General features: G+C 42.9%; 2 protein-coding genes across 3 annotated transcripts; both read left to right on the forward strand.

The window, feature by feature from the left end:
- Positions 1-3,521: 3,521 nt before the first annotated feature.
- Positions 3,522-10,167, forward strand: mapk13 (mitogen-activated protein kinase 13). The gene is made up of 12 exons (XM_083675018.1): positions 3,522-3,994; positions 5,674-5,803; positions 6,154-6,212; positions 7,110-7,215; positions 7,402-7,431; positions 7,871-7,918; positions 8,005-8,119; positions 8,715-8,786; positions 9,096-9,175; positions 9,351-9,429; positions 9,616-9,789; positions 9,950-10,167. Exons 1-12 carry the CDS (start codon positions 3,882-3,884, stop codon positions 10,033-10,035), a joined length of 1,092 nt encoding a protein of 363 aa, XP_083531144.1. The 5' UTR covers positions 3,522-3,881; the 3' UTR covers positions 10,036-10,167.
- Positions 10,168-12,580: 2,413 nt separating this feature from the next.
- On the forward strand, positions 12,581-23,936 carry brpf3b (bromodomain and PHD finger containing, 3b). 2 transcript variants are annotated; one of them, XM_083675495.1, is made up of 13 exons: positions 12,581-12,883; positions 14,209-15,776; positions 16,615-16,771; positions 17,047-17,178; positions 17,886-18,014; positions 18,413-18,725; positions 19,278-19,568; positions 20,262-20,858; positions 20,944-21,025; positions 21,278-21,372; positions 21,508-21,605; positions 21,831-21,985; positions 22,535-23,936. In XM_083675495.1, the coding sequence occupies exons 2-13, from the start codon at positions 14,242-14,244 to the stop codon at positions 22,716-22,718; spliced, it is 3,768 nt and encodes a 1,255-aa protein (XP_083531621.1). In that variant the 5' UTR covers positions 12,581-12,883; positions 14,209-14,241; the 3' UTR covers positions 22,719-23,936. The 2 variants fall into 2 exon arrangements, with proteins under 2 accessions (XP_083531621.1, XP_083531622.1); XM_083675496.1 differs by having other exon boundaries at positions 21,281-21,372.
- The last annotated feature ends 519 nt before the right edge of the window (positions 23,937-24,455 follow it).

Here is a 24,455-nt window from a genome sequence, read left to right on the forward strand (position 1 = left end):
ACATACACATACACATACACACCCACGCACACACATATACGTACACACTCACACAACAGGACATACACACACGCACATGAATGTGAACACACACACGCACGCACACACACACACAGGCTTACATACCATACACACACATACTGTAGGCACGCACACACACACACACACAAACATGCATACTGTGCAGAGTTTACTGTGTGACAATGTGCCATAAAACGATCTCGCCCACAAATATACCACTCAACCCATCAGAATTGATGAACTCACCAGAGCGGGCATGTTGCCAAAAAGACAAAAGGTGGTAAGCTAAAAGCTCTCATGCACACTACCCCACATTACCCCACGCACCAACATTAATGAAATGGTAGGACAGTTAATGATATGCCTCACAGGCAAATCAAAGAGCTACTGTGGGGCTCTTCAAGAGCATACCAAGTCGGTGGCTGGCAAAACTGGCAGAGTGTGGCCTACAGCCCAGTCTTGTATAGGATAGTAATGGGTGTGATGATTGATGCTAGTATTCACTCTTAGTGGAACAGTGTGTGACCATAAAGAGAGAGAGAGAGAGAGAGAGAGAGAGAGAGAATGTGTTGCGTGCGTGTGTGTGTGTGTGTGTGTGTGTGTGTGTGTGTGTGTGTGTGTGTGTGTGTGTGTGTGTGTGTGTGTGTCTTTCCCATCTGTCACCAAATGTTAATCTGTTCAAAACAAATGAAACATCTGCAGGATGCAGTTGAATTCCAGAATTCTCATATGGTTATGAAAAACCCCTGGCCCTAGTCATAACAAACAGCTTGCACAGGTTTCAAACAAGGGAAGGACAAATGGGGTCAATTGCTGCCAACTTTGATAGGAGGACGATCACTTGTCAAACCAAGGTTGTATTCTGATTCTCTACCCTTCTCCTGAAGTGTGCAATTGTACACTCCACCTCATTTAAAAGGAATGGAATATGACGGAAACTATCTCCAGCCATACTTGCACCAATCCAATGCTTTTTAAATGCATGAGGGGAAGTGCATGAGTGGTTACTTCAGGGTGAAGGGTAGAGAATTGGAACGCATCCTGGTGTAAAAAGTGTTAATCCCGCAATCACATTGAAATGGAATAGATTTTTCCTCAACACAGGCAAGGCTGTAGCGAAGGTCACTTCATTAATCATAGCTAAATGCCACTGTCTCCTTGTCTCTATCCCCCCGTTAACCAAGAGGCGCGGAGGTATAGCATCATTGATTGATACCAATAATTAATTATGTTAAAGTGCCAAGAGAGAGAGATGAGAGCGTCTTTCAGAGGACACATTTAATTTGTTGGTAATGACTATAAGTTTGAAGCCATTGGGCCCTGTGGCATGGAGAGAATGGATGTCTTCCTCTCTTCCTGCCCTTTCAAGAAAAGGTCTGTTGTCCTGTGGTCTCTCTCTCTCTGTCTCTCTCTCTCTCTCCTTGACCTATCACTTTCTCATTCCATAACAGTTGTTTTATCTAAGCATCAGACACCACATAGCAGCAGGGATGTTGTACTGGACAAGAATTGATTGTCTGTCGATCCAGTGATCGGGCATTGCTAATGGGCATTTTGGCCTGTGTTTACTTTTGCATTTCAATGAGATATTACGATAGGGACCGATTTGTACGGCCAGGAGGTGAGGTACATACAGTATTATTAAGAGTGAATAATGAGAGCGGTTAAAAGCAGAGTTGTCAATTAGGTCAAACGAAGATTGTAATGCATCCTCTCAGTTCAGTGAGGTGCCAGTGTATTATCAATATCTTTGTGCGTATGTGTGTGTGTGTGTGTGTGTGTGTGTGTGTGTGTGTGTGTGTGTGTGTGTGTGTGTGTGTGTGTATGTACAAATAGCACAAACTGATAAACAGAAATATTTCCATAGAGAAAAAAGGGAACCAACCTATAATGTTATGCTTTGCCTCCATCTTGTGGTCAATATCTTAGTTAGAATAAACTGAATGCTCAAAGGCATCTGCTCAGAGCAAGGACTAGCCCCAGACTTCATGTGATCTTCATGTCACGCCATAGTCTGAGAGTAACGCAAATTATTGATGAATCCATATGATATTATTTAGTTTAACTGCATAGCGACTGCAATAAACCATTGATTACCTGTCATCACTCCCATGATTGATAGCTTGTTGGTGGCTCATTGTGTTCCACCACCAACTTATTACAAACCTGTTGGTTACGGATTAAACATTATTCAAATCACAAATTCACCCCAGCCATCCCCTGCCAGACATGTTTTGATGTTCCCTTTTAGGTCGGAATGAATTGGATACAGTGCCCTCCATAAGTAATAGTCCTAACTGTCCTCTTGCAATCATTCTGGTACATGATAATATTTAATATATAATATATATATATATTCTTATATGGCCACAAGACCGTTTTCCAACCTCTGCAGGCTTTTTTTGCAGGCTTTTAAGGTACTTTTTAGCTAATTGTCACCCGACTATCCTTTTTGAGGATAACTAGTGGTTTGCACCTTGCAGTAAAGCCTCTGTAGTTCAGTTGTTGATGTATTCTGTGGATGGTAGTCTTTGACACATTCACGCTTACCTCCTAGAGAGTGTTCCTGATCTGTGGGACAGTTGTTTTGGGATTTCTCTTAATTATGGTGAGCATTCTTCGGTCATCCACTGTAGAAGTCTACCTTGGCCTACCAGCCCGTTTGCGAGCTCACCAGTGCTTTATTTCTTTTTTTAATTATGTTACAAACTGTTGATTTTGGTAAGTCTAAGGTTTTGGCTATGTTTCTGATATTTCAGCCTCATAATCGCTTCCTTGACTTCCAATGACGTCTCTTTGGTCTCATGTTGACAGACACCAATAGCAGTCTCCAAAGGCAGATGCAAAGTCTAGAATCAATAGTAGACATTGACAGCTCTCTTATGCCTGCACAGATGATGTGATGGAACACACCTGACTAACTAGAAACACCTAGCAAGCCAATTTTCCAATACTGTTGGTGCCCTGAAATAGGGAGAACAATGTATAAAAAGTGTTGTAATTTCTAAATGGTGAAACCAATCTGAAAAAAGAAAACATTGAATTAAAAATGAGAAACTCTTTAACCTCGTAGTAATGTTTTATTTCAATTCCAAACTGTCTAGAGCTAAAAGAAGACACAATGCTTCCCTTTCCAATACGTATGGAGGGCACTGTAGGTGTGAGCAATATGGTCCTACCTAGTCCCTGACTCATCCAATTCTTTGAGAACCATCAACAAGTGTCTGCTATGTCTTGAGATTAGGCATAACAATTATGTTTTTCCTTTACTTAATTACTTACTTACTTCATTCAGTGAAAGGTGAGAATTTTCCATAAATAGTATTTTAGACTATAAGATACTAAATTAAATCTAAGTCTGATATCTAATTCTAAAGTGTAGTGTTGTTTTCAATGTATGTAGCCTAATGTACTGATTATTAAATCATTTGGAATATAATTTATTCATAACAAGTACAGTACCACCTACCACCATGTGTGGGTGTGAACGGAAACTGGAGTCATCGTGGCTGACATGTTTTAGCAAGCCCTCTGAGCTGAACAGAACAGAGCAACATTAGAGGGCTATGAGTTATTGGGTCGTCATATTTTTCTGATATTCCAAAGTATTTCGCATAGTGAAATAGCGTGGGCCGTCAATGATCAACTCCAGTAGTAGCCTACTGTATCTTGGACATATCAACCAGCCAATATTGCAAACCTTCCTTATGGTAAACCCCACAGTGCTTTCCAATGAGCTATTGACAGACTTATTGCGACTGGTGCCGTGACCTTTTTAACAAGTAGTTGCAGAAACAGCGCGTGGGAGGTGGGGAGAAGTACGTAGTTGTCTTTGCTTGGCGATTTTACCGAATCTCAACATGGAGGCACAGACACGGTTTCACCGAGAGGAGATCAACAGCACGGTATGGGAAGTCCCGGAGAAGTACACAAGATTGAAACAAATCGGGACAGGGGCGTACGGTTCCGTATGGTGAGTCGCATGACATCGCCTGTACAGTAAAGTAATCACTGCTGTTGAAATAATGTGTCGCTTGCATTCACACATGTTTACAATGTAACCAGACTAACTACTGTTATCATGTCTTAAGCTGCTGCAAAGAAAGTGTGTTGTTTTCGTAGGTTACAACTATTTACTGTAAGTATTGGTCAACCTCGAGTTATCATGTCAACGCTGACGCATTATGGTAAACAAAACATTTCACACTGAGCTTATTCTGTTATCAACAGCAGCTCTATCACATATGTAAAGTTCTGGTCTATTGTAAGGGAGGGTAGTTAGATCTTATACGGTATAAGCAATTTACCCCGAGGGCTGTGAAGACAGTGTGCACATTCACCTTGTGGTATGTTTTGACTAAGCAGCAGCACAACTGACGTTCCCACAAGCAGATCATTGTTAAAGGTATAGTTCACCTAAATTATAAAATCACATATTTGGTTCCTTACCCTGAAATGAGTCTATGGACAAGGACAACTTCAATGAACACTTTGGTTCAGTTTATCTGAGCACTGTAACTAACAGCTAATTGTTTAACCAAATGTTTAACCAAAACCCAATGCATGTCAATAGACAACCTTTTCATTTTGTGCATAAAGGCTCTCCAAACTTACTTTCTATGAAATAGGTAATTTTGCTGTAATCTGTACAGTATACAATGTTTAAGATATTCTCCTATTTGATTTGATAACTTATCAAAGACATGCACGGTTGCATTATTTCATTAGTAATAGGCACAGAGCACGAAGGCGATCGATGTATGCAACATTGGTAATTCAATGTTTTAGGGAATGTAGTGTACAGTATGTCATAATGCAAGAATATACACTAGGCCTACTTCCATATATTTTGTAGAGGATGTACTGGTGGCATGAGGGATTATCCCCGACAACTGCTGTTCCCGTAATGATCAAATAAGTGTCTATTTTCGCCTATTGGTAATTATTGAACATGGAATAGATAATTGTCCCACTCTCCTTGCCAACCCTCTGAACACTTCCATTTACTGCTCTGCCTATATAGGTGCAAAGTCTATGTTGATCGTGGCAGATGCACACTTTTCTGTGACACCAAATTACCAAAACGGTCTTTGCACATGGTTTTAGTGGTGTGCAGCGCTCTTTAGCGGAAGCAAATTGTTGTGATGTTATATTAGCATGTTTGAAAGAAACTCAATTACTTAATTTAAATGACTTTGAGATTATTTTGACATTTCAACATGCTAATTTAGTGTCCATTGACTTGCATTGGGTTTTGGTCATGCTAACAATTAGCTATTAGTTACAGTGCTCAGATAAACAGAACAAAAATGTGGATTGAAGTCTGTCCTTGTCCATAGACTTTCAGGGTAAGGAACCAAATATGTGATTTTGTCATTTGGATGAACTATCCCTTTAACACAAAAACAAGATTTTGAGGTTTACCTGTAATATGACTTTGGTTACCTACTACCTAGTTCCTACTTTAATGTCTCAATTGTATCTTTTTATTGCAGTCTGTACCAATGGATATTACACACCATGCAATATTGAGTGGGTTTTGTGATTCTTCTGGAAATATATTTTTGTCCTAGGGAAATATACATAATATACATAAAGTGTAAATGTTTTTAGTTTTTTTTGCAACCTAATATTATTTTCTCTTTGCCTCAGCTCAACTATAAATGAAAAGACTACAGAGAAAGTGGCTATCAAGAAGCTACACCGGCCTTTCCAGTCAGAGATCTTTGCAAAGAGGGCCTATCGTGAGCTGCGACTGCTCAAACACATGAAACATGAAAATGTGAGTACACATGGCCTGATCTTATCTTTCTCCTAGAACACTATAATACTTATTCTCTTTGACTCTGGAAAGATTACTTGCCTTTCCCTACCAGAGGGTCATCAGATCTTATGCCGTGCATTTTTCAGCTATATGTGGCAAGTGCTCACAAAGCTGACCATACAATTATAAGAAGATTATCCTGTGACTGTGAAACTGACATGCACAATTTCTGTATTATCGTCGGAAGATGATGGGAAACATTTTTATCCCTTATCACCAACATTCCCTGCTTTTTTGTGTCTTTCTCATATGTGGAACCTACAGTATTCCTCTCAAACACCTCTCTCTTATCTGAAAATTCCTGTCAGGTGATAGGGCTTCTGGACGTGTTTACTCCCGCCTCTAGCCTTGACGGCTTTCAGGACTTGTGAGTATTTACCATAATGGCTGTGACATCAGACAGAGTAATGCCTGAGGCTGAGGTGGAGAATGTCTTTGATGATTTGGTAGGACACACTGATATATTGACCTAGATAAAAACACAACTAAACCCAAGGAGGAGTATTGGTTCCTATTTAGATAATAAAACAATTGAAGGCCAGTATGAACAGGCATTATATACCATAGTGTGTGTGTTGTCTATTGATATACTGGTAGCTTTTTTCGCTATTCTCATCAGAACAAGGCAAATTTATGCATGCATGAATGAGCCACTAACCCTTACCACAACTTCAGCAGCATCTATGTTGCACACTCCAAAAATGACCTATGAACTTTGAGCTCCTGTAACTTTCAGATTTACATTTACATTTACATTCATGGCATTTAGCAGACGCCTTTATCCAAAGTGACTTACAACAAATATATTTGTTTAAGTAAGTGAATCATCTATCCATCAGTAATTATAAGATAAAATAATCAATGCTCAGACCAGGGGCCATAGGCAGTCACAATGCTAGAAGAAGGATTTTTTTTTTTAACAGGAGAGAAACTTGTACAGGGGGGTAGTGGGGGTGAAGAGGTCTTTAGGAGGGACCATTAAGATGTAGCCTGAAGAGATGGGTCTTCAATCTATGGCGGAATGACCCAGATGACCCAGGGGTTCACTCAGTATAGGAACAAAATGTTCAGAATGTTGCAGATAGAAATGTTATGGAGCTACACAATCCATTATTCCACCTGATCAAGAGTCATGTTTGTTCTACACAAGAAATCACATTTCTGGCTGAACATTCTGAGAGCCCCTGGTGTCATCATTCACATAAAGCCAGTCAATGGGTGGTTCTGGAGATGTGGTAGTGATGATATCTATGTCTGTCCACAGCTATCTGGTGATGCCTTACATGTTCACAGACCTCTCCAAAATTCGTGGGGTTCTGTCAGAAGATCGAGTGCAGTTTCTTGTCTATCAGATACTCTGTGGACTAAGGGTGAGTGAGTGTGTGTGTGTGTGTGTGTGTGTGTGTGTGTGTGTGTGTGTGTGTGTGTGTGTGTGTGTGTGTGTGTGTGTGTGTGTGTGTGTGTGTGTGTAAGTAAGTCATGGGCAAATTTGATTTTTTTAGTTGCTGTTCTATATCATAGTACTTTGTCTATTTTTTCTCCTCTTCTGGTCACAGTACATTCACAAAGCTGGCATCATTCATAGGGTAAGTGTTATGGTATTAGAGACACATGGCATTTGAAAGAAGGACTGTTTCTGCTGTGAAACATGAGAATGTTGTTTTAAATAATCATCATTGGCATAGAGTCATCAGAACCCTGCCCAAACAGGTAGGATGAGTAGACTTATTACTGATAAATTCCCTAAGACACGCTAGACATTGTGAAGACACGCCCGGCTCAACGGTGTTGTTTTATGGAACACCCATGTCTGTGTAAATGTGTTGATTTGGACAGAGCTTGGGCAGAGCAAACTTTATTTTACCTAACACCCTAATTGCCTGTTAACCATTCACTTGGTTTGTTGTTACTAAAACCGTTGATAGATTTTGTGTTATACTGTAGGTTTATTATTTTGCTGTATAAAAGCAAGTTAATCTCAGCCACAACACTCAGCATTTGAGTCACACTTCTGTTCTTTTGCAGGACCTTAAGCCTGGTAACTTGGCTGTAAATCAGGACTGCGAGCTGAAGGTTTGTATCATGAATAGGATAATTCAGGAAAAATCAATGCAGAGAATAAATCCTGGATTATGACTATGCCTTTGCTGTTGATGCAGATCCTGGACTTTGGCCTGGCTCGCCACGCTGAAGCGGAGATGACCGGCTATGTTGTGACTCGCTGGTACCGGGCGCCTGAGGTCATTCTAAACTGGATGCACTACACCCAGACTGGCAAGACCATCATAGCTATTACACACTCTCACCCTCTTGACCCTCTCTCAGATCTTGACTGTAGTTTGTAAAACGTGTGTATTGTCTTATCAATACCATAATAGTCTAAAACTTTATGGTACTGACATGAGACAGCAATGGCTTCTTATCAAGTTTAATGTATGTTGTGCTACATCAGACTGGGGTCAAATATGTAAAATAAAAGTTTTTGTGAGTTTGCACTTTTTGGCCTATACCATCGGTTCAATTGTACCAGGCAAACTAAATCAAAAGCAGCGTGAGTATTTCAAGGTACTTAACATAATGTTCTTGACACAGATCTGAACTACACAAATGCATACTCTAACTATGTAGGGATAAGGCCTCTGTTATGTAAGTATGTCTTACCAAATATAGCAGTAACCGAACAAGAACTGAAAAATGTACTGTTGTCTGGTAATATATCTGCCACACTGTTCTTCATATCACAGTTATCTGACCTTTTGAGTGTGGCACCATACTACAAGACTCACTGACTCTATGTATGTACATGTGAATTGGTTTTCAATGTCATGGTTTTAATTTTAAAATGTTTACCTATACACTCCCATTCTAGTGGATATCTGGTCCGTGGGATGTATAATGGGAGAGATGATCAATGGGAAGACTCTGTTCAAAGGGAAAGACTGTATCCTTTCATTTTACTCTACTTGTGCAATGTTTTTGTCTACATAAGGCCTTGTTTTTGTCTGTATACTGTAAGGCTGAAAAATGAATCCATGTCTGTTACTCGAATTTTCACACAAATCACCCATTGACACAAATGCATGTTCAAGTTAGGCATGCTGATCTCAAGTTAGGAATGGTCCCATGGTGTCCCCGCCATATACAGTACTCCTGAAAAGTGTTATTTCACCGTTTGTCTGTCTGAATCCACTTGACAAGTTCATGAATACATTTGGCCTGAATGACCTTGACTCTAACCCTTGACTCGCAGACATGGACCAGCTGACTCAGATCATGAAAGTGACTGGAGTACCAGGACCTGACTTTGTTCAGAAACTGGACAGTCAAGAGGTAGATTTGGCACCTGGATGATACCAGATTTGAGAATGTGGTGTATATTTTGTGATAAATTCATAATTCTAATCTCTCCATGGAATCAGAATTTGTCCATTGCTAGATTTGTTAGAAGTGTCCATGAAAATGACTGCTAATTTTTTCTGTCTTGTGACTGTCTTTTTGTAAAAAGGCAAAAAGCTATGTACGATCTCTCCCCCACTTTCCAAGAAAAGACTTCTCAATGTTGTTCCCCAGAGCCAGTGCACAGGGTGAGTTCAATTGATTTCACCCACATACTGTAGGCTGCAACGCATTTGTTATTGCGCATGAAATGCTGTTATTCAGGTTTTGTACATCAGGTTTTGTACAACCCTTGAGTTTGTTTGTTCTGTAATCCAGTATCGTCTCCAACCAGTTGCCTGTTATTCACTGTTTCTCTATTTAACTTCTTCCAGCTATTGACTTGCTTGAAAAGATGCTGGTCCTTGATAGTGAGACTCGGTTGACAGCTGAAGGTGCTCTGGAACACCCGTATTTTGATGGCTTGAGGGACCCAGAGGATTGCCCTGAGCCACTGCCATATGATGACAGTCATGACAATGCCACACTGCCCCTAGAAGAGTGGAGACGTAAGTGCTAATACAATTCTTTTTTTTTCTCCTTAATATTAGATGGATTTTATGATCACATTTTGTTTTCAGATCTAAGATTTACTTTTTAATTTGTAAATGTGTTTTACAAAGTTACTTATCTTTTATCTATTTCATTGTCTAAACCTTTTCCTCGTAGGGTTATCCTTCAAAGAGGTGAAGAGCTTTGTGCCATTCCCACGGCGAGATTCCAAGAGACGAAACACACTGACTATGTCCCATTGATTCCATGCTAGTGATGTGAAACAACGTTGTTGTGGTACCATAAACCAACACACACACGCACGCACGCACGCACACACACACACACACACACACACACACACACACACACACACACACACACACACACACACACACACACACACACACACACACACACACACACACAACAAACTATACTAAATTGTTACATTTTCTTTCAGCAAAGACTGTGGGATTGGAATTGTGAGTGTACTGAACTACAGTCCAGCCATTTCAAATGGCCACTCGGTTTTTCAGCAATCATAGTTTATTTTAATTCACCCTCTCCCACCAGTGAAGTCTTTGTTGTCCCTGCATATATTTGTCAACATAATTAGTATTGTGACACAAAATGTCACTTTTACAGTTCTTACCGTGAGTCTTACTGAATGAATGTATTTTTATATGTAAGGATACTGTATTGAAAAAAAGAAGTTATGTTGTGAGGTAAGAACTCTGTTTCCTCAATAAATGGCCAATGATACATACAGTTTAACTTCAGTTTGGAGTCCTCTGTTAATTAAATATTTTTAAATTATGAATGATTATCCTCCGGAGAACAGTGACATGGATTAAATTAATTCAAGCCTGCAAGTGAGATGTCATGGATCAATTGGTATGCGACTGGCAAGCATGGGTCATTTAATTTGAAATGCAAGCAAGATAAGGGGGTCTATTGTGGTCCTTTGTGGCTCAGTTAGTAGAGCATGGCGCTAACAACGCTTACATTGTGGGTTTGATTCCCGCTGGGACCATATATACTGAAATGTATGCACTCATTGCAATGTAAGTCGCTTTGGATAAAAGCTTCAGCTAAATGGCATATATTATTATATTATATTATGTCTATTCAAATACTGTATTTTGTGGTGCACATAAATTGCTGTGGGGCATGTGCATGTGGTCATAGTGGACCAGCCATGATCAATGCCAGCCTCTACCTTACCTGAATGAAAGAGGATTTGATAGGTGAAAGTGAAATAGCCTTGACAAGGCTGTGATACACAATTTAAAGTGGCATTTCCTAGGCCAGCAGAATTATTTATGTATTTATTTATTTTCATAATTGTTGGGTTATGTGTTTGATTGATTAGCAAATATTGTATACACAAAAATGTTGGTAGGCCAAGGAAAACGTCCACAGTGGATGACCAAAGATTGCTCACCATAATTAAGAAAAACCCCAAAACAACTGTCCCACAGATCAGGAACACTCCCGGAGGTACATCCACAGAATACGTCACCAGCCAAACTACAGATGCTGATTGCAAGAGGAAAGTTTGGAGAAAAAAGGATCTTCCCAAGATTTACAGCATACCACCTCATTTGTGAAACATGGTGCATGGGGTGTTGGTTTGGCCAGGTATAGCTGCCACTAGACCTTGATAACTTGTCTTAATTGATGATAGTAACTGCTGACGGCAGCAGCAGAATGTATTCTGAAGTATACAGAAACATATTGTCTCCTCGAGTGCTAGCAAATGCCTCCAAATTCATTGGATGGTGCTACATCACACAGTAAAACAATGACCCAAAATCAAATCAAAACAAATCAAATTTTATTTGTCACTTATATTGCATACAGTTGTAATTGACAGTGAAATGCTTTGGGATCTTGCTCCACGCTCAACAACAGCAGTCAGCAACAATCAACAACTCAATAATAAGTAACAAAAAGGCTGCCGTACCAGGTGATGCAGCCTACCTTCACCACCAGGGGTCTGCCTGTCAAGAAGTCCAGGATCCAGTTACATAGGGAGGTGTTGAGACCCAGGTCCCTGAGCAAGTGCCATAGCAACTAGGGAGTTTTTCAGGGCCAAAAAGTGGAAAGGTCTTGACTGGCCAAGTCAATCTTCAGATTTAAATCCAGTTGAACATGCATTTCATTTCCTGATGCTAAGATTTTAGGCAAAAAGACCTCAAAACAAACAACTGAAGATGGCTGCAATACAGGCTCAGCAGAGCATCACCAGAGGCATCTGGTGGGATCAATGGGTCGCAGACTTCAGGCAGTTATTGCATGCAACGGTCCACCAAATACTAAACTTCAGTGCTTAATTTGGACATTTGATAAATCTGTCCCATTACTTTTGGGTAGCCTGAAATAGGGGGACTATGCATAAAAGTAGTGTCATTTCTGAATGGTGAAACCAATATGTACACAGATACCATTAAATAAAAGCTGAGAATCTCTACTTTAACCTCATAGTAATTGTTTGATTTCAAATCCAAACTTTTGGAGTGTAGAGCCGAAAGAAGGGCACTGCATAGGATTGCAGATTTTTGCCACCAACTGCATCATCATGCCTTGCAAGTTGATTTGGTTGCTGGTAACCAATACATGATTGAACCCTCTCAACCCATTGAATGCCTATGTGAAAGGCATTCTCCCTTATTCAAGTTTCCAGCCCGCGAAATCATCATCATCTAGCTGGCCTGTTTTTGTCCAAGGGGCGTGTTCTTTTCTTGGCTGCTAACCCCGCTCTCCGCCCCGAACACCAATCAGCAACATTTACTGCACATCAGAGGTTGCAACAGTACAGTTAGCTAGCTGGCTAAAAAGCTAGCAGTCCTCCTAACTGACTAGGTCGACAACTTAGTTGGTTATTCATTTTTATACTGAAGTTGTTGATTGCATGTTTAATGACAGCATTGGAATTATTTCCTCGTCTGTTCAATGTAAGGCTGAGGCAACAAAGACGTTTTACGACGAAATACACCGGCTTTGGGCCGAAGTATAACAAGGTGAGCTAGCTAGGCTAGCTAACGAAAAGCCTTTGCTGTGCAAGCGGTTCATTCCCTTCTGTCGAGCTGCCAGTGACTAAATAAGGTAAGAAATAACATTATCATTATTCTAGTGTTGCAAGTATGATGCATGCGACTGTGCCAAATATATGTATGTTTCGAATCGTACTTGTCATCTTTAAGTAGTTATTTATTAGCTAGCCGGCTAATTGTAGCGTGTCGTTAGCTAGCAGCTAAAATGCTAACATTTCATTAAGCCAGAAGCTAACTTAGCCAGCAAGTTGGTATGCTCCCCGCATTAGCGGTTTAGCTTGCTAGCTACCAAAGTTAGTCGCTGCACACTTTTCAAATGGTAGACTTGTATCCGATTTTGATACGATACTGTTCATTTCACTTGCACAGTAATTTTGTTGAACTGTCGTAACCAGTTAGTTATTTCGTGTTTTATTCTTTGTGTGGCTTTATTATGATCCACTAAAATGGTAGAAATGGCTGACACTTCAGTCTGGAAATAAGGGCACTCATCAGTCAGTCGAGGCACATTCGCAAACGATTGGCTTGGAGGAGGCTCTATCCGAATGCAGAGAGAAATGATTGGATGTAGCTGACCTTGTTGGGTTGACATACTGTAGTTGCTGTGATAAAGTCCAGAAAATGTATACCCGCGAGCTTGCAAGCTCATTAAGTACTGTAAAGAGTTCAATCCACTAGTTTGACAGCACTGCAGGGCATCACGTCGGACTATGCTTTTCGCATGTTTGGTTTCAGGACTGTGAAAGAACTGTTTACATGTAGGTAATACTGACGTTATCTTTGGAAGGTACTGTTAGTTGGGCCATAACCCGCCCCCACGAGTAGCAAAATAAAAACACACCTCTTTGCCTGAGTTTAGCCTTGATACTTTGCTTTGTGTGTCAGTGTGCCTAATCTGTCCTCCTGTGATGTAGATATGTCCTTATACAATTAGTGCACATGCTTTTGAGGTGATGAATCCAAAGTTTACTTTGTGGAAACGTTAGTCCACAAGTCCAAGCTGTAATATTGGATAGATACAGCAAACTAAAAATCAATTTTGCATGTAGTAGCATGACATTTAGAAGGCGGTGGTTGGCAGACTACCATTCCCATCTGTTGGAAATTCTTAGCCATTGCCAGTTTGAGGTTTGTAATATAATGGTGTGATGATAAGTTACTGTTACTAATGCACACAGCCTATTTTCCATTTATCAAAATGCTTGCTGCAAGCCAGCTGTCAGTTTAAGAGATCCAGTGTGGTGAAAATTTGATCCAGAAGAACATGTAACATTTGCAACAGTGTGTCAGCCCACTCTGTTGAATACTGCCCCATTTCTGGCAACATTTTAATTCCAGTGCCTAGTTTTCTCACATCTCTTGTTCATCTGGTTACAGCAGTTGGCGTCAGGGCTGCGTGGTTGGAGGCCTATGAGGAAGCCACGGCGGAGGGGCCAACTGGCCGGGGGTGGGGCAGGGAGGTCTGATGCAACTGGCGGAGGGCGAGGGGTGGGCCGCCAGCGTTCTCCCTCACCCTACAGCCTCAAGGTGTCCCCATCCAGAGAGACACTGACCTACTCCCAGGCCCAGAAGGTGGTGGAGGTAGACCTAGATGGCAGGCTCCACCGGATCAGCATCCTGGACCCCCTGACAGTCATCACTGAGGATGAGATGACTGCCCAGGACATCGCTGAGTGCAACAGCAACAAGGAGAACAGTGAGCAGCCCCTTCCCCCCGCCAGCACCACCCCAGTACGCAAACCGGCCACACCTAGAGGCCGCAAGAAAGACTCCAAACATTCCTCCTCCACACCATCATCATCCTCCACTCAGAAACACTGCTCCAACTCTCACTCACAACCACATGACAAGACTAACTCTTCACACCACCACAACCACCCCGCTCCCCTACCCGAGCCCACCTTCCGCCTGCTGGAGACCTTTAGGCCCTCAGAGGCGCCCCCTCTTCCGACGGCCTACTACCGCTACATAGAGCGCTCAGTGGAGGAGCAGGAGGTCGAGACAGAGTATGATATGGACGAGGAGGACACTGCCTGGCTGGAGATGGTCAACGCCAGAAGGATGTCGGGTGGCCAGGCCGCCGTGTCCCCAGATACCTTTGAACTGCTGGTGGACCGCCTGGAGGAGGAGTCCTACCTGGAGGCGCGTAGCCGGGCGCCCTCGCAGAGTGCCATCGACGAGGACGCCTTTTGCTGTGTGTGCCTGGACGACGAGTGCCTCAACAGCAACGTCATCCTCTTCTGCGATGCCTGCAACCTGGCCGTGCACCAGGAGTGCTATGGTGTGCCCTACATCCCTGAGGGCCAGTGGCTGTGCCGGTGCTGCCTGCAATCTCCTCAGCGGCCCATGGACTGTGTGCTCTGCCCCAACCGCGGCGGTGCTTTTAAGCAGACCAGTGACGGGCGCTGGGCCCATGTAGTGTGCGCCATCTGGATCCCTGAGGTGTGCTTTGCCAACACGGTCTTCTTGGAGCCGGTGGAAGGGGTGGACAATATACCACCGGCCCGTTGGAAGCTCACCTGCTACCTGTGCAAACAGAAGGGCCGGGGGGCCTCCATCCAGTGCCACAAGGCCAACTGCTACACAGCCTTCCACGTCACCTGCGCCCAGCGTGCTGGCCTCTTCATGAAGATCGACCCCGTGCGGGAAACCACCGTGAACGGGACCACCTTCTCGGTGAAGAAGACAGCCTTTTGCGAGGCACACTCCCCACCAGGGCAGGAGGGGGGCATGGCGGGGTCCGACGAGGAGGAGACAGCGGGGAGGGTGGTGGGGGGCAGGGCCAGCCGCGGACGCAGCGCCTACACCCAGTCTCCAGAGGTGGAGAAGCAGTGCAGGAAGAAAGAGGCCAAGCAGGGGAAGAGGAAGGGGAAGAAGAGGCTGGAGGTGGCGACTCGCCGCGCAGCCACACCCATGGTTACGGTATCACAGATCCCCACACACAGGTAAGTCTGTCTGCTGGTGTTCACGTCCTACTGCTTAATGGTCTTGTATACCTGTAAACATGCTGTCCATCCCTATTCCACCGTATATGTAATCAGACATCAGTATTTGGCAAACAAAATACTTCATTAGGAACTCTATACTAATACTGGGTAGGGCCTCGCTTTGTTCTCAAAACAGCCTCAATTCTTTGTGGCATTGATTCCACAAGATGTTGGAAACATTCTGGTCCATGATGACATGATTGCATCACGCAATTCCTGCAGATTTTTCAGGTGCACTTTCAAGCTGGGAATCTCCTGTTCTACCACATCCCAAAGGTGTTCTATTGGATTCAGAACCAGTGACTGGGAAGGCCACTGAAGAACACTAAACTCATTCTCATATTCATGAAACCAGTTTGAGACGACTTTTGCTTTGTGACATGGTGCATTATCATGCTGAAATAGCCATTAGAAGATGGGTAAATTGTGGCCATGAAGGGTGCACATGGTCAGCAACAATATTCAAATGTGGCATTCTTGCGATGATTAATTGGTATTAACGGGCCCAAAGTGTGCCAAGAAAACATTCCCCACACCATTACACCACCTCCACCATGAGAAGGTGTACAGGTGTTCCTAATAAAGTGTTTGGTGAGTGTATGTCTCATGCTTACACACGTACACACTTGAACTCAAAATTAAGATACATTTTGTAAATGGAATACCAAGATTCAGATTGATGATGATCTAGAACACAACATCTCTACACTTTCACATACAGCAATGAACAGAGATGTGGACTTGAGATAACTGAGTGAGTTGTGTGGTGTCTTGAACTTATCTTCATGCCCCGCAGGTTGAACACCATCTGCAAAGGAATTCTTGTCCAGAGGAAGAACCAGTTCATGCAAAGGCTGCACAACTATTGGCTGCTGAAACGTCAGTCACGGAATGGGGTGGCACTCAACCGTCGCCTGCACTCCCACGTACAACCCCAGAGAAGCATTGAACAGGTTAGAGGTCCCAGACACTTGGGGCTCAAAGGGGATATAGGCATATTGGGTGTTTATACAGCGGGGTGTGGCATAGCCTTTGGAAAGATATAGATAGAAATATGATGTGATTCAGTTCTTGCTTCCAGTTGACAGAGAAACGTGTTCTATTCAATGGATTCCTGTCCAAATGTTCTGTGACAGTCACTCATGATGAAGCTTGTAGTTGTATGATGATAATGATTTTTCAAGAAATTCTAGTCTCCAGTATTTAACTAAGCCCTCTGTGTTTGCAGACTGAGCCAGATGAGAAGGTGTCTGCCGTGAGGGAGGAGCTGAAGTACTGGCAGAAGTTGAGGCACGACCTGGAGAGAGCCAGGCTATTAGTGGAGCTCATCCGCAAGAGGGAGAAACTAAAAAGAGAACAGGTATGAAGGGGAGACAAGATCTTTTTACAGGCATCCTGCTCTTCTTTAATACTGTTGTCATTTTGCCTATTATTATCCTGTTTTATCCACATCTGAGAGCTCATTCTCAACTCAATGACTTACTTACTTGTGCAAACCAGGTAGTGTGAGTGAGACAATCTTCACATGTTCTGCACAGGAGATCCACTAAAATAAACAGGGTTAGAAATCAGGGTTTGGGGCACCCAAAAAACCCCATATTAGAGATTTTGGCAGCCAAACTACCGAATCATTGCCCAATCTGTTAACCAATTATCATAACAAAAAGTTATTTTTTTGACATGCTACCAAAATCTGGGCGGGGGGAATTTTGTGTTTCATGCAAAAAATGAGCATCACTGCAACAGGGGGCATACTGCCTGATAATGTGGACCAAAGGTAACTGGTTTAGGTTGATTTATTATCAGTCATCATGACCGCACCAGTAAAGTCACACAGCAAGGTGGGACTAATACTACAGTAGGCTGTTTGCACATATACTTTGTTGCTTGATTGTAGTTCATTCGTGCCCCCTTGTTAAGACTTTTTACAGTCATATTTTTTGTCTGTCAAAATGACGGATGCAGAAATTTCTTGGTAAACGGAATCCCTGGTTCTGCAGTGTACCATCTAGGAAGACAATGTTGAAGCACCGCTTTCTGACCTCCCTCTCTCACCCTCCTTTAAAGGTCAAAGTTCACCAGGCAGCCTTGGAGATGCAGCTGACCCCTGTGTTGGTGCTCATGCGTTCCACACTGGACCAACTGCAGGAGAAAGACACAGCACAGATTTTTGCAGAGCCAGTCAACCTCAAGGAGGTAGGGTATACTAATACTCATGAAGTTCTTCATGTGGTTTGTGGTGCATTGCAATGTTGCAGGAGAGATGTTTGGCTTAAGTTTTGTTGGGAACTACTGACAAGTCGGTGTTACACTCGAGATCAATGTTTTCTCCAACTGTTGCTTAATTAGTTATCTTAATTATGTTAGTCTGAAAGTACTTCTCAATAGTCAAGAGACTTCTTTAGTCGTAAATCTGCTGCAATGATCTGAAAACATTGGTGAAATAAAAATGGTGGAAGCCTACCAGAGAGCTGGTTCTTCTCACCTGTCTCAATTCCCTCATATCAGTTTGAATGAAGGAATGAGGAGGAAGAGAGGACACCGCTTGAGACTGTTTCGTTCTCTCCCTGACTCCCTTTCTCCTGTATCCCCAGGTGCCTGATTACCTGGAGTTCGTCAGCCAGCCTATGGACTTCTCCACCATGCGCTCCAAGCTGGAGGCTCACGGCTACTGCTCGTTGGCCGACCTGGAAGTGGATTTCAACCTGATGGTGGCCAACTGTCTGCTGTACAACTCCAAGGACACAGTCTTCCACCGCTCTGCCCTGCGGCTCCGTGACCTGGGAGGGGCCATCCTCCGCCATGGCCAGAGGCAGGCACAGAACACGGGGCTGGACCAGGACACGGGCATGCACCTCCCAGAGTCGCCCCAGAAGCATGACTTCTACCGCTGCACCTGGGACGATGGTAAGTCAAAGGAACTCAGTGGTTGGGATACACTTGTTGTGGGGTTGATATAGTAGAACCTTGCACAGTAAATGTAATTTACAAAGCTTTAAGTGTGATGATGCTCACAGCAGCCTGAAACATGAAAAGCGTTGTCATAGAGGTACCTCTCTCTGGGCTACAGGCTAACAAACACAGACACTTTGCACTTGTTGCTTTTGTAGTGAGCTCAAAGTCATGGTGTATTTTTACTGCTGATGAAGTGACAAATTGTATTGCTTTTATAAATTACCATGTTTGCCCCCAGTGTTTTTGATTTAAAGGTGCAATCTGTAATTCAAACAACAACAAAGTGGGTTGCATGCCACTTTTTTGGTAAACAGCTGAGGGATGGATACAAATTATAGTTTTTTTAAGTTCTTCAAGAATCAATGGCTATATATAATTAATTTAAAAGTCCAAAAGTCTATGTACCAATTACAGATTGCTGCTTTAAAGTTTGCATCCTGTGTATGATTGGATTTGTGGTTTTGCCCTAAAAACATTCTCACTCCCTCTCTCTATGTCTGCTAGTGGACACACTGTTGGACCCAGACAACCGGCTACACATGTCCACTGAGGAGCAGCTGAAGGAGCTGCTGGACAAGCTGGACGTGGTGACCTCCATGCACTCCAGCGGCGCCCGCACCCGACGTGTCCGCCTCCTTCGCCGTGAGATCAACAACGTCCGGTACAGACAGGGACAGCACCACCGCCACTCACTCCTCAACGGAGACATCAAAGACGAAGAACAGGACGAGGAGGATGATGAGGCAGACGAGAAAGACACTGGTGCTGAGAACGCCCTGTCGTCTTCAGATAAAGGTGGGTGATAAAAGCGTTTGGATTAACTTTATTTACGATATTTAACGATAAATGCACTTGCGCAAAAACAGATTATTTTTGACCTGATGAAACGAGACCAGTTGCAAACATGAGCTAACAGAAAATTATCCTCAGGTAATTGAGCCAGGGTCCCCCCCACGCACCAACCCAAACCACCTCACTGTCTGCAGTCTAGTAAGTAGGGTCCCACATAGTCTTGTCAGCCATGGTTGCCTCACAACCCCTCTCCAAGTGCACTCACTCTACCTTCTTCTCGTTCTATGCACCACTCTGTGGACTCTCCTCCATTGGCCTCATTCAGTCATGTCATGCCATCTCACTCTGACACCAATGTCTCGTTCTATGCACCACATCTAGGGGTAATCGGGAATACTCAGCATTGAACAGAATTCGAACCCCGGTCTCCTTTGCCTCATCCTCACCACGTAACAGTTACGCTAAAGCATTACCTTGGTCACAGATGACTAAATTAGCTTTGGTGGTATTCATACTGTTTAAAAGTTGTCAAAAGTGCTAACTCGCATATTGCTTTTGTGTGAACATTTTCAGCATATTGATATTGTATACCTCTACCAGTCAGTTGGACGTTGGTGATGGTAGTGTCATGCTTGCGTGGGGAAAGGCCGGAGTAAATTAATTGTACATTTCATAATTTCCTTTTGTCTCTTTCAGAGGACCCCAAATCGACACCACCCCCAAAGCTGGAGCCAACAGCCCTGACTCCGCCCCCTCTACGGGGAGACAGGCCCCTGGAGCCCCCCACCCTTCGGCCCGTGACCGGGGATCCAAGGACCCCGAGCCGGCCAAACAAGCGCCTGAAGTTGAAAAGCGAGAGCTCAGACAGTGGTATGCCCACTACCGATACAGGGAACAATAATTGCACTAAAGCAGAAGAGACGCCCAGTTTGCACAGTGGAGGTATGACGGTGGTCAACGGCCTTTCTGACCACTCTTCCCCACGCCCCCCCACCGGGGGAGTCGGACGTCGGACTTCTGTGCTTTTCAAAAAGGCCAAAAACGGAGCCAAGCTGCTTAGAGAAAGAGACAATCCTTTGCTGAACGGGAAAGGGGGGGGGGGTGACAATAGCTGCAGTGCCCCCTTGACCCCCAACTCTGCTTTAAGTACCCCTTTATCCACACCGTCTAAAACCCCCCAGCAGAACCAAACCCCCCCCTCACTGACCACCACACCTGAACGTCAAACCCCTGGTGGAGGTCCCAGCTCTGACAGTGAGCTGGACAAGACACCTAACCATGCACTGGAGAGTGGTGAGTTGACGGTTTGTGTTTTATGGTTTATACTGTCGTGTACTTGAGGTGTAGACATCAGGATGGTTTTCTGTCTCTTTTTCAGGACTCACCAATGGGTTCAAAAAGCACAAAGATGGTGGTTCCGATTCAGACTGTAGCCCTATCCCAATCCTTCACAAAGAAATGTAAGAAATCTGTATCTTGACAGTTGTTGTGTGTAGGCCTACAACATGCATTCCAATGTTATGTCCTCTACTACCTTGATACAGGGCTATCGTAAAATTGACTACTCACACCGTATCAAGAAAACGTGTGTAGGGCAAGTTGTTTTTTGTTAGTTCTTTATCAAACTAAAGTTGTTATTTTGGGTAGTGGTCATGCAAGTGTTCATATCAGCAGAACCGCACAGCTCATTGACGCATTCCATTTTCCTATAGCAGCTCACCACCCAAACGAAGCCTGGGGAAACCAGCACTTTCCAAAGTACCATTCCTGGAGACTGTCAATGGGGATTCAGATTACACTGGTACAGGTATGTGTGTTAGATTAAGAGAGTAACACTGAGAGAATGTCTGTCATGCCTAATTTTATGTCTGATTTAAATTGTTGTAACGCACAGATACAAATATTTATCACACTATCTGTTTTTTTCCATGTCTCTCTGCAGGCAATAGCATCCTGATGCCTTTTGAGAACGGAGCTGAGCTGGAGCCCCTGGACTTGGTTTGGGCTAAGTGTCGGGGGTACCCCTCCTACCCTGCTTTGGTGAGAATACACTGGGGGGAAAAGTGTGGTCTGAGACAGGTCCTAGATGAAGTGAATTTAAGATGCATGAGCTGGGTGGCATTTGGAATGGCAGGCTGGTGTGAACTTCACTGCGTTGCTGTTATTAAAAAATCTAATGAAACTTTATTTTAAGTGCATTGAGACAGCATTTGACACTCTACAGTGAAATCAGCGATGGTGAGCTCGGTCTGTCTCTTTGTGCAGATCATTGACCCTGAGATGCCTCAGGAGGGCTTGCTGCACAATGGGGTTCCCATCCCAGTGCCCCCAATGGACGTCCTCCTGCTGGGGGAGCAGAGGCAGGAGGAGGCCGGGGAGAAGCTCTTTCTGGTGCTCTTCTTCGACAACAAGAGGACATGGTGAGAGGGCTGGTGGTTTAGATTGGTAGGCTCGGAGCATGACAAGAACCGTTGAAGAGGTTGTCCAAGTTGATAGTGGGCCTGCTGCATAAGCTATGCAAATGGTTCGCTCAAAGCGCTTGACTCAAAGCACATTTTATAGGCCTACTTTTGACTGACTGCCATTGCTCCACAGTTCTATTTCCATGCTCGTTTCTTAATTTCTAGAAGTTGGATACATTGTAGCTTTTGTATGAATGAGTTGTGCTAGACGGAGTTTGTGGGAGCAGATCAAAAGTTGTTATGTTAACAACCAGCTGCTATTCATATAATGATTGCTGTGTGGAATTAATGGGGAATTTTATTCTGCAATCGCCTACAATGTTAGTTGAAAGCAAAAATATATGTGCATCCCTCACGGCTGCTCACGGTGGAGGAAAAAAACAGCAACTTTCATTTACTTCCTACTGTATGTAATATGGCCGACTGATGAGTACATTGTATTATAATGCATTTGGGACTAATATAGATAACTTTGCCTCAACACTCGACCTCTCCCCCCTCCCATAGGCAGTGGTTACCCCGGGACAAGGTGACACCCCTGGGCATTGATGACACTGCTGACAAGCTGCGTATCATGGAGGGCAGGAAGACCAGCATTCGTAAGTCAGTGCAGGTGGCCTACGACCGTGCCATGATCCACCAGAGCCGCGTGAGCCGCGACAACGCCTTTGTCACCTCCAACTACCTGTAGTGGGGGATACTCTTGGCCCAGTCCTAAATCAACCCCACTAGCCTGGGGTTTCACCTTCGTATAGATTTGAAAGGACTGGATGGGTGAAAGCAATATGCTTGCTAATGGTTAAACTGGTTACACTTATCTCCATCTTTTAAGATCTGTGGTAAGTGTCTTGGAGTGCACAGGCAAGGGTGATTTGGAACTGGGCACCTGATTATCCATCTATACCAAACCACTACTCTGAGAGAACAGTGGGATTATGCCTTTGTCTTATTTTAGACCATGTCTTTGTGAAGAAAGAGAATGTGAAGTATCTATCAACCCCACTTTGTTGGTGGGGGAAGAGAGCATTATTTTCCTCTAATGAATTGTAGAGGTATCTGCAGGAGCCCATTTGATGCAATGGAGCAGATGGGTGGCACTGCTGAGGCGGGATCAAAGTTCAAAGAACATCTCTTATTTTGTATAATGCTACTGCCAAGGAATCAAATGGTTGAAAAAGAGATTTCTCATATTTATATGAAACACAGAAAATGGATGAATGGATCACTGCCTTTTTTCTTACAATAGCTTTTTACATTTTAATGTTTTACAAAACCACTTGTTATATATTGTAAAGACACACCCATGTACATATGTATGTGTATATCATTCTCAACCTAATGTAATGTTGCTCTTTTTTTTTTTTAATTCAAGCGAATTCAATCACACGGGGCTAGAAAAACTGTACAAAAATATTGACTTGCTACAGAGTGTATTCCACTTGTCTTCAATGTCTGTTCATTGTTGTGTGTGTGTGTGAGTGTGTGTGCGTGTGTGCAGAAACACCCAATAGAATGGTCAATTGTTCTTTATATATAAATTCTCATTTTTTGATACGCAGAAATGTAATTTATTTATGAAAAGCAGAAAATATAGAAATAAAGTTATATATTGGTTGGAAACAAAAACTAAATCTGTTATTTAAGCTATTGAATAAGGTTTTAAGACTCACAGCCATGGTGAGCTGTGGTAAGTATTGGTGCAGAGTTTTTCCAGATGTTGGGTTCAGTTGTAGCCCACCATGAAGCACAGAAATATATTTATTGTTGAATATTACTAGAATTCCAAACCCAGTTTATGAATGGTGACAAATAGTTTTAAGCTTGTACAAACTGCAGATTTTACCTACTCGCCAAATAACATGTCTGAATCAGTATTTTCTCGTGTAGGGGAAATAAAGGTTCTATTGAAGAAACATATCTATTGTCACCATTTATTTGATGTTTTACTTTGCTGCTTTGAGAGGTAAGTACAGTGATTGATTGATTATGCTTGTATGGTCACAGTTCTTTTCAAACCTGTAAGTTGTCTTCTATATATATGAGCCTATGTTGGTCTATAGTACTGTATGTGTTTTATCCCTAAAGGTATAGATGCACTTTTTAAAAGGGAAGGGAATTTCCATTCCACCCTCAAAATGCAGACTGGATACAAACAGGGTGACTGACTGCCAAGGTATGATCAAATACTTATTTTAATATCTTAACCAGTTTTCTGCATATAACAATTCTCTTTGATTTAATACTGGTTTGTGACATCACAGTGAAAAACAACCATGTTTACAATTGTATTATTTAATTTTGTATCTGTAATTATACAAGGCCAATAGTGTTTCTTTACATTGTTTGGTACAAACTGCACAGACTGACTTCTAGACAAGATTATTTTTTGACTGAGCCTATGCTCTGAAATGTTCATTTTCTCACATCC

This window comes from Argentina silus, assembly GCF_951799395.1.
Source record: "Argentina silus genome assembly, chromosome: 8".
In the NCBI taxonomy this organism is placed as follows: Eukaryota; Metazoa; Chordata; class Actinopteri; order Argentiniformes; family Argentinidae; genus Argentina; species Argentina silus.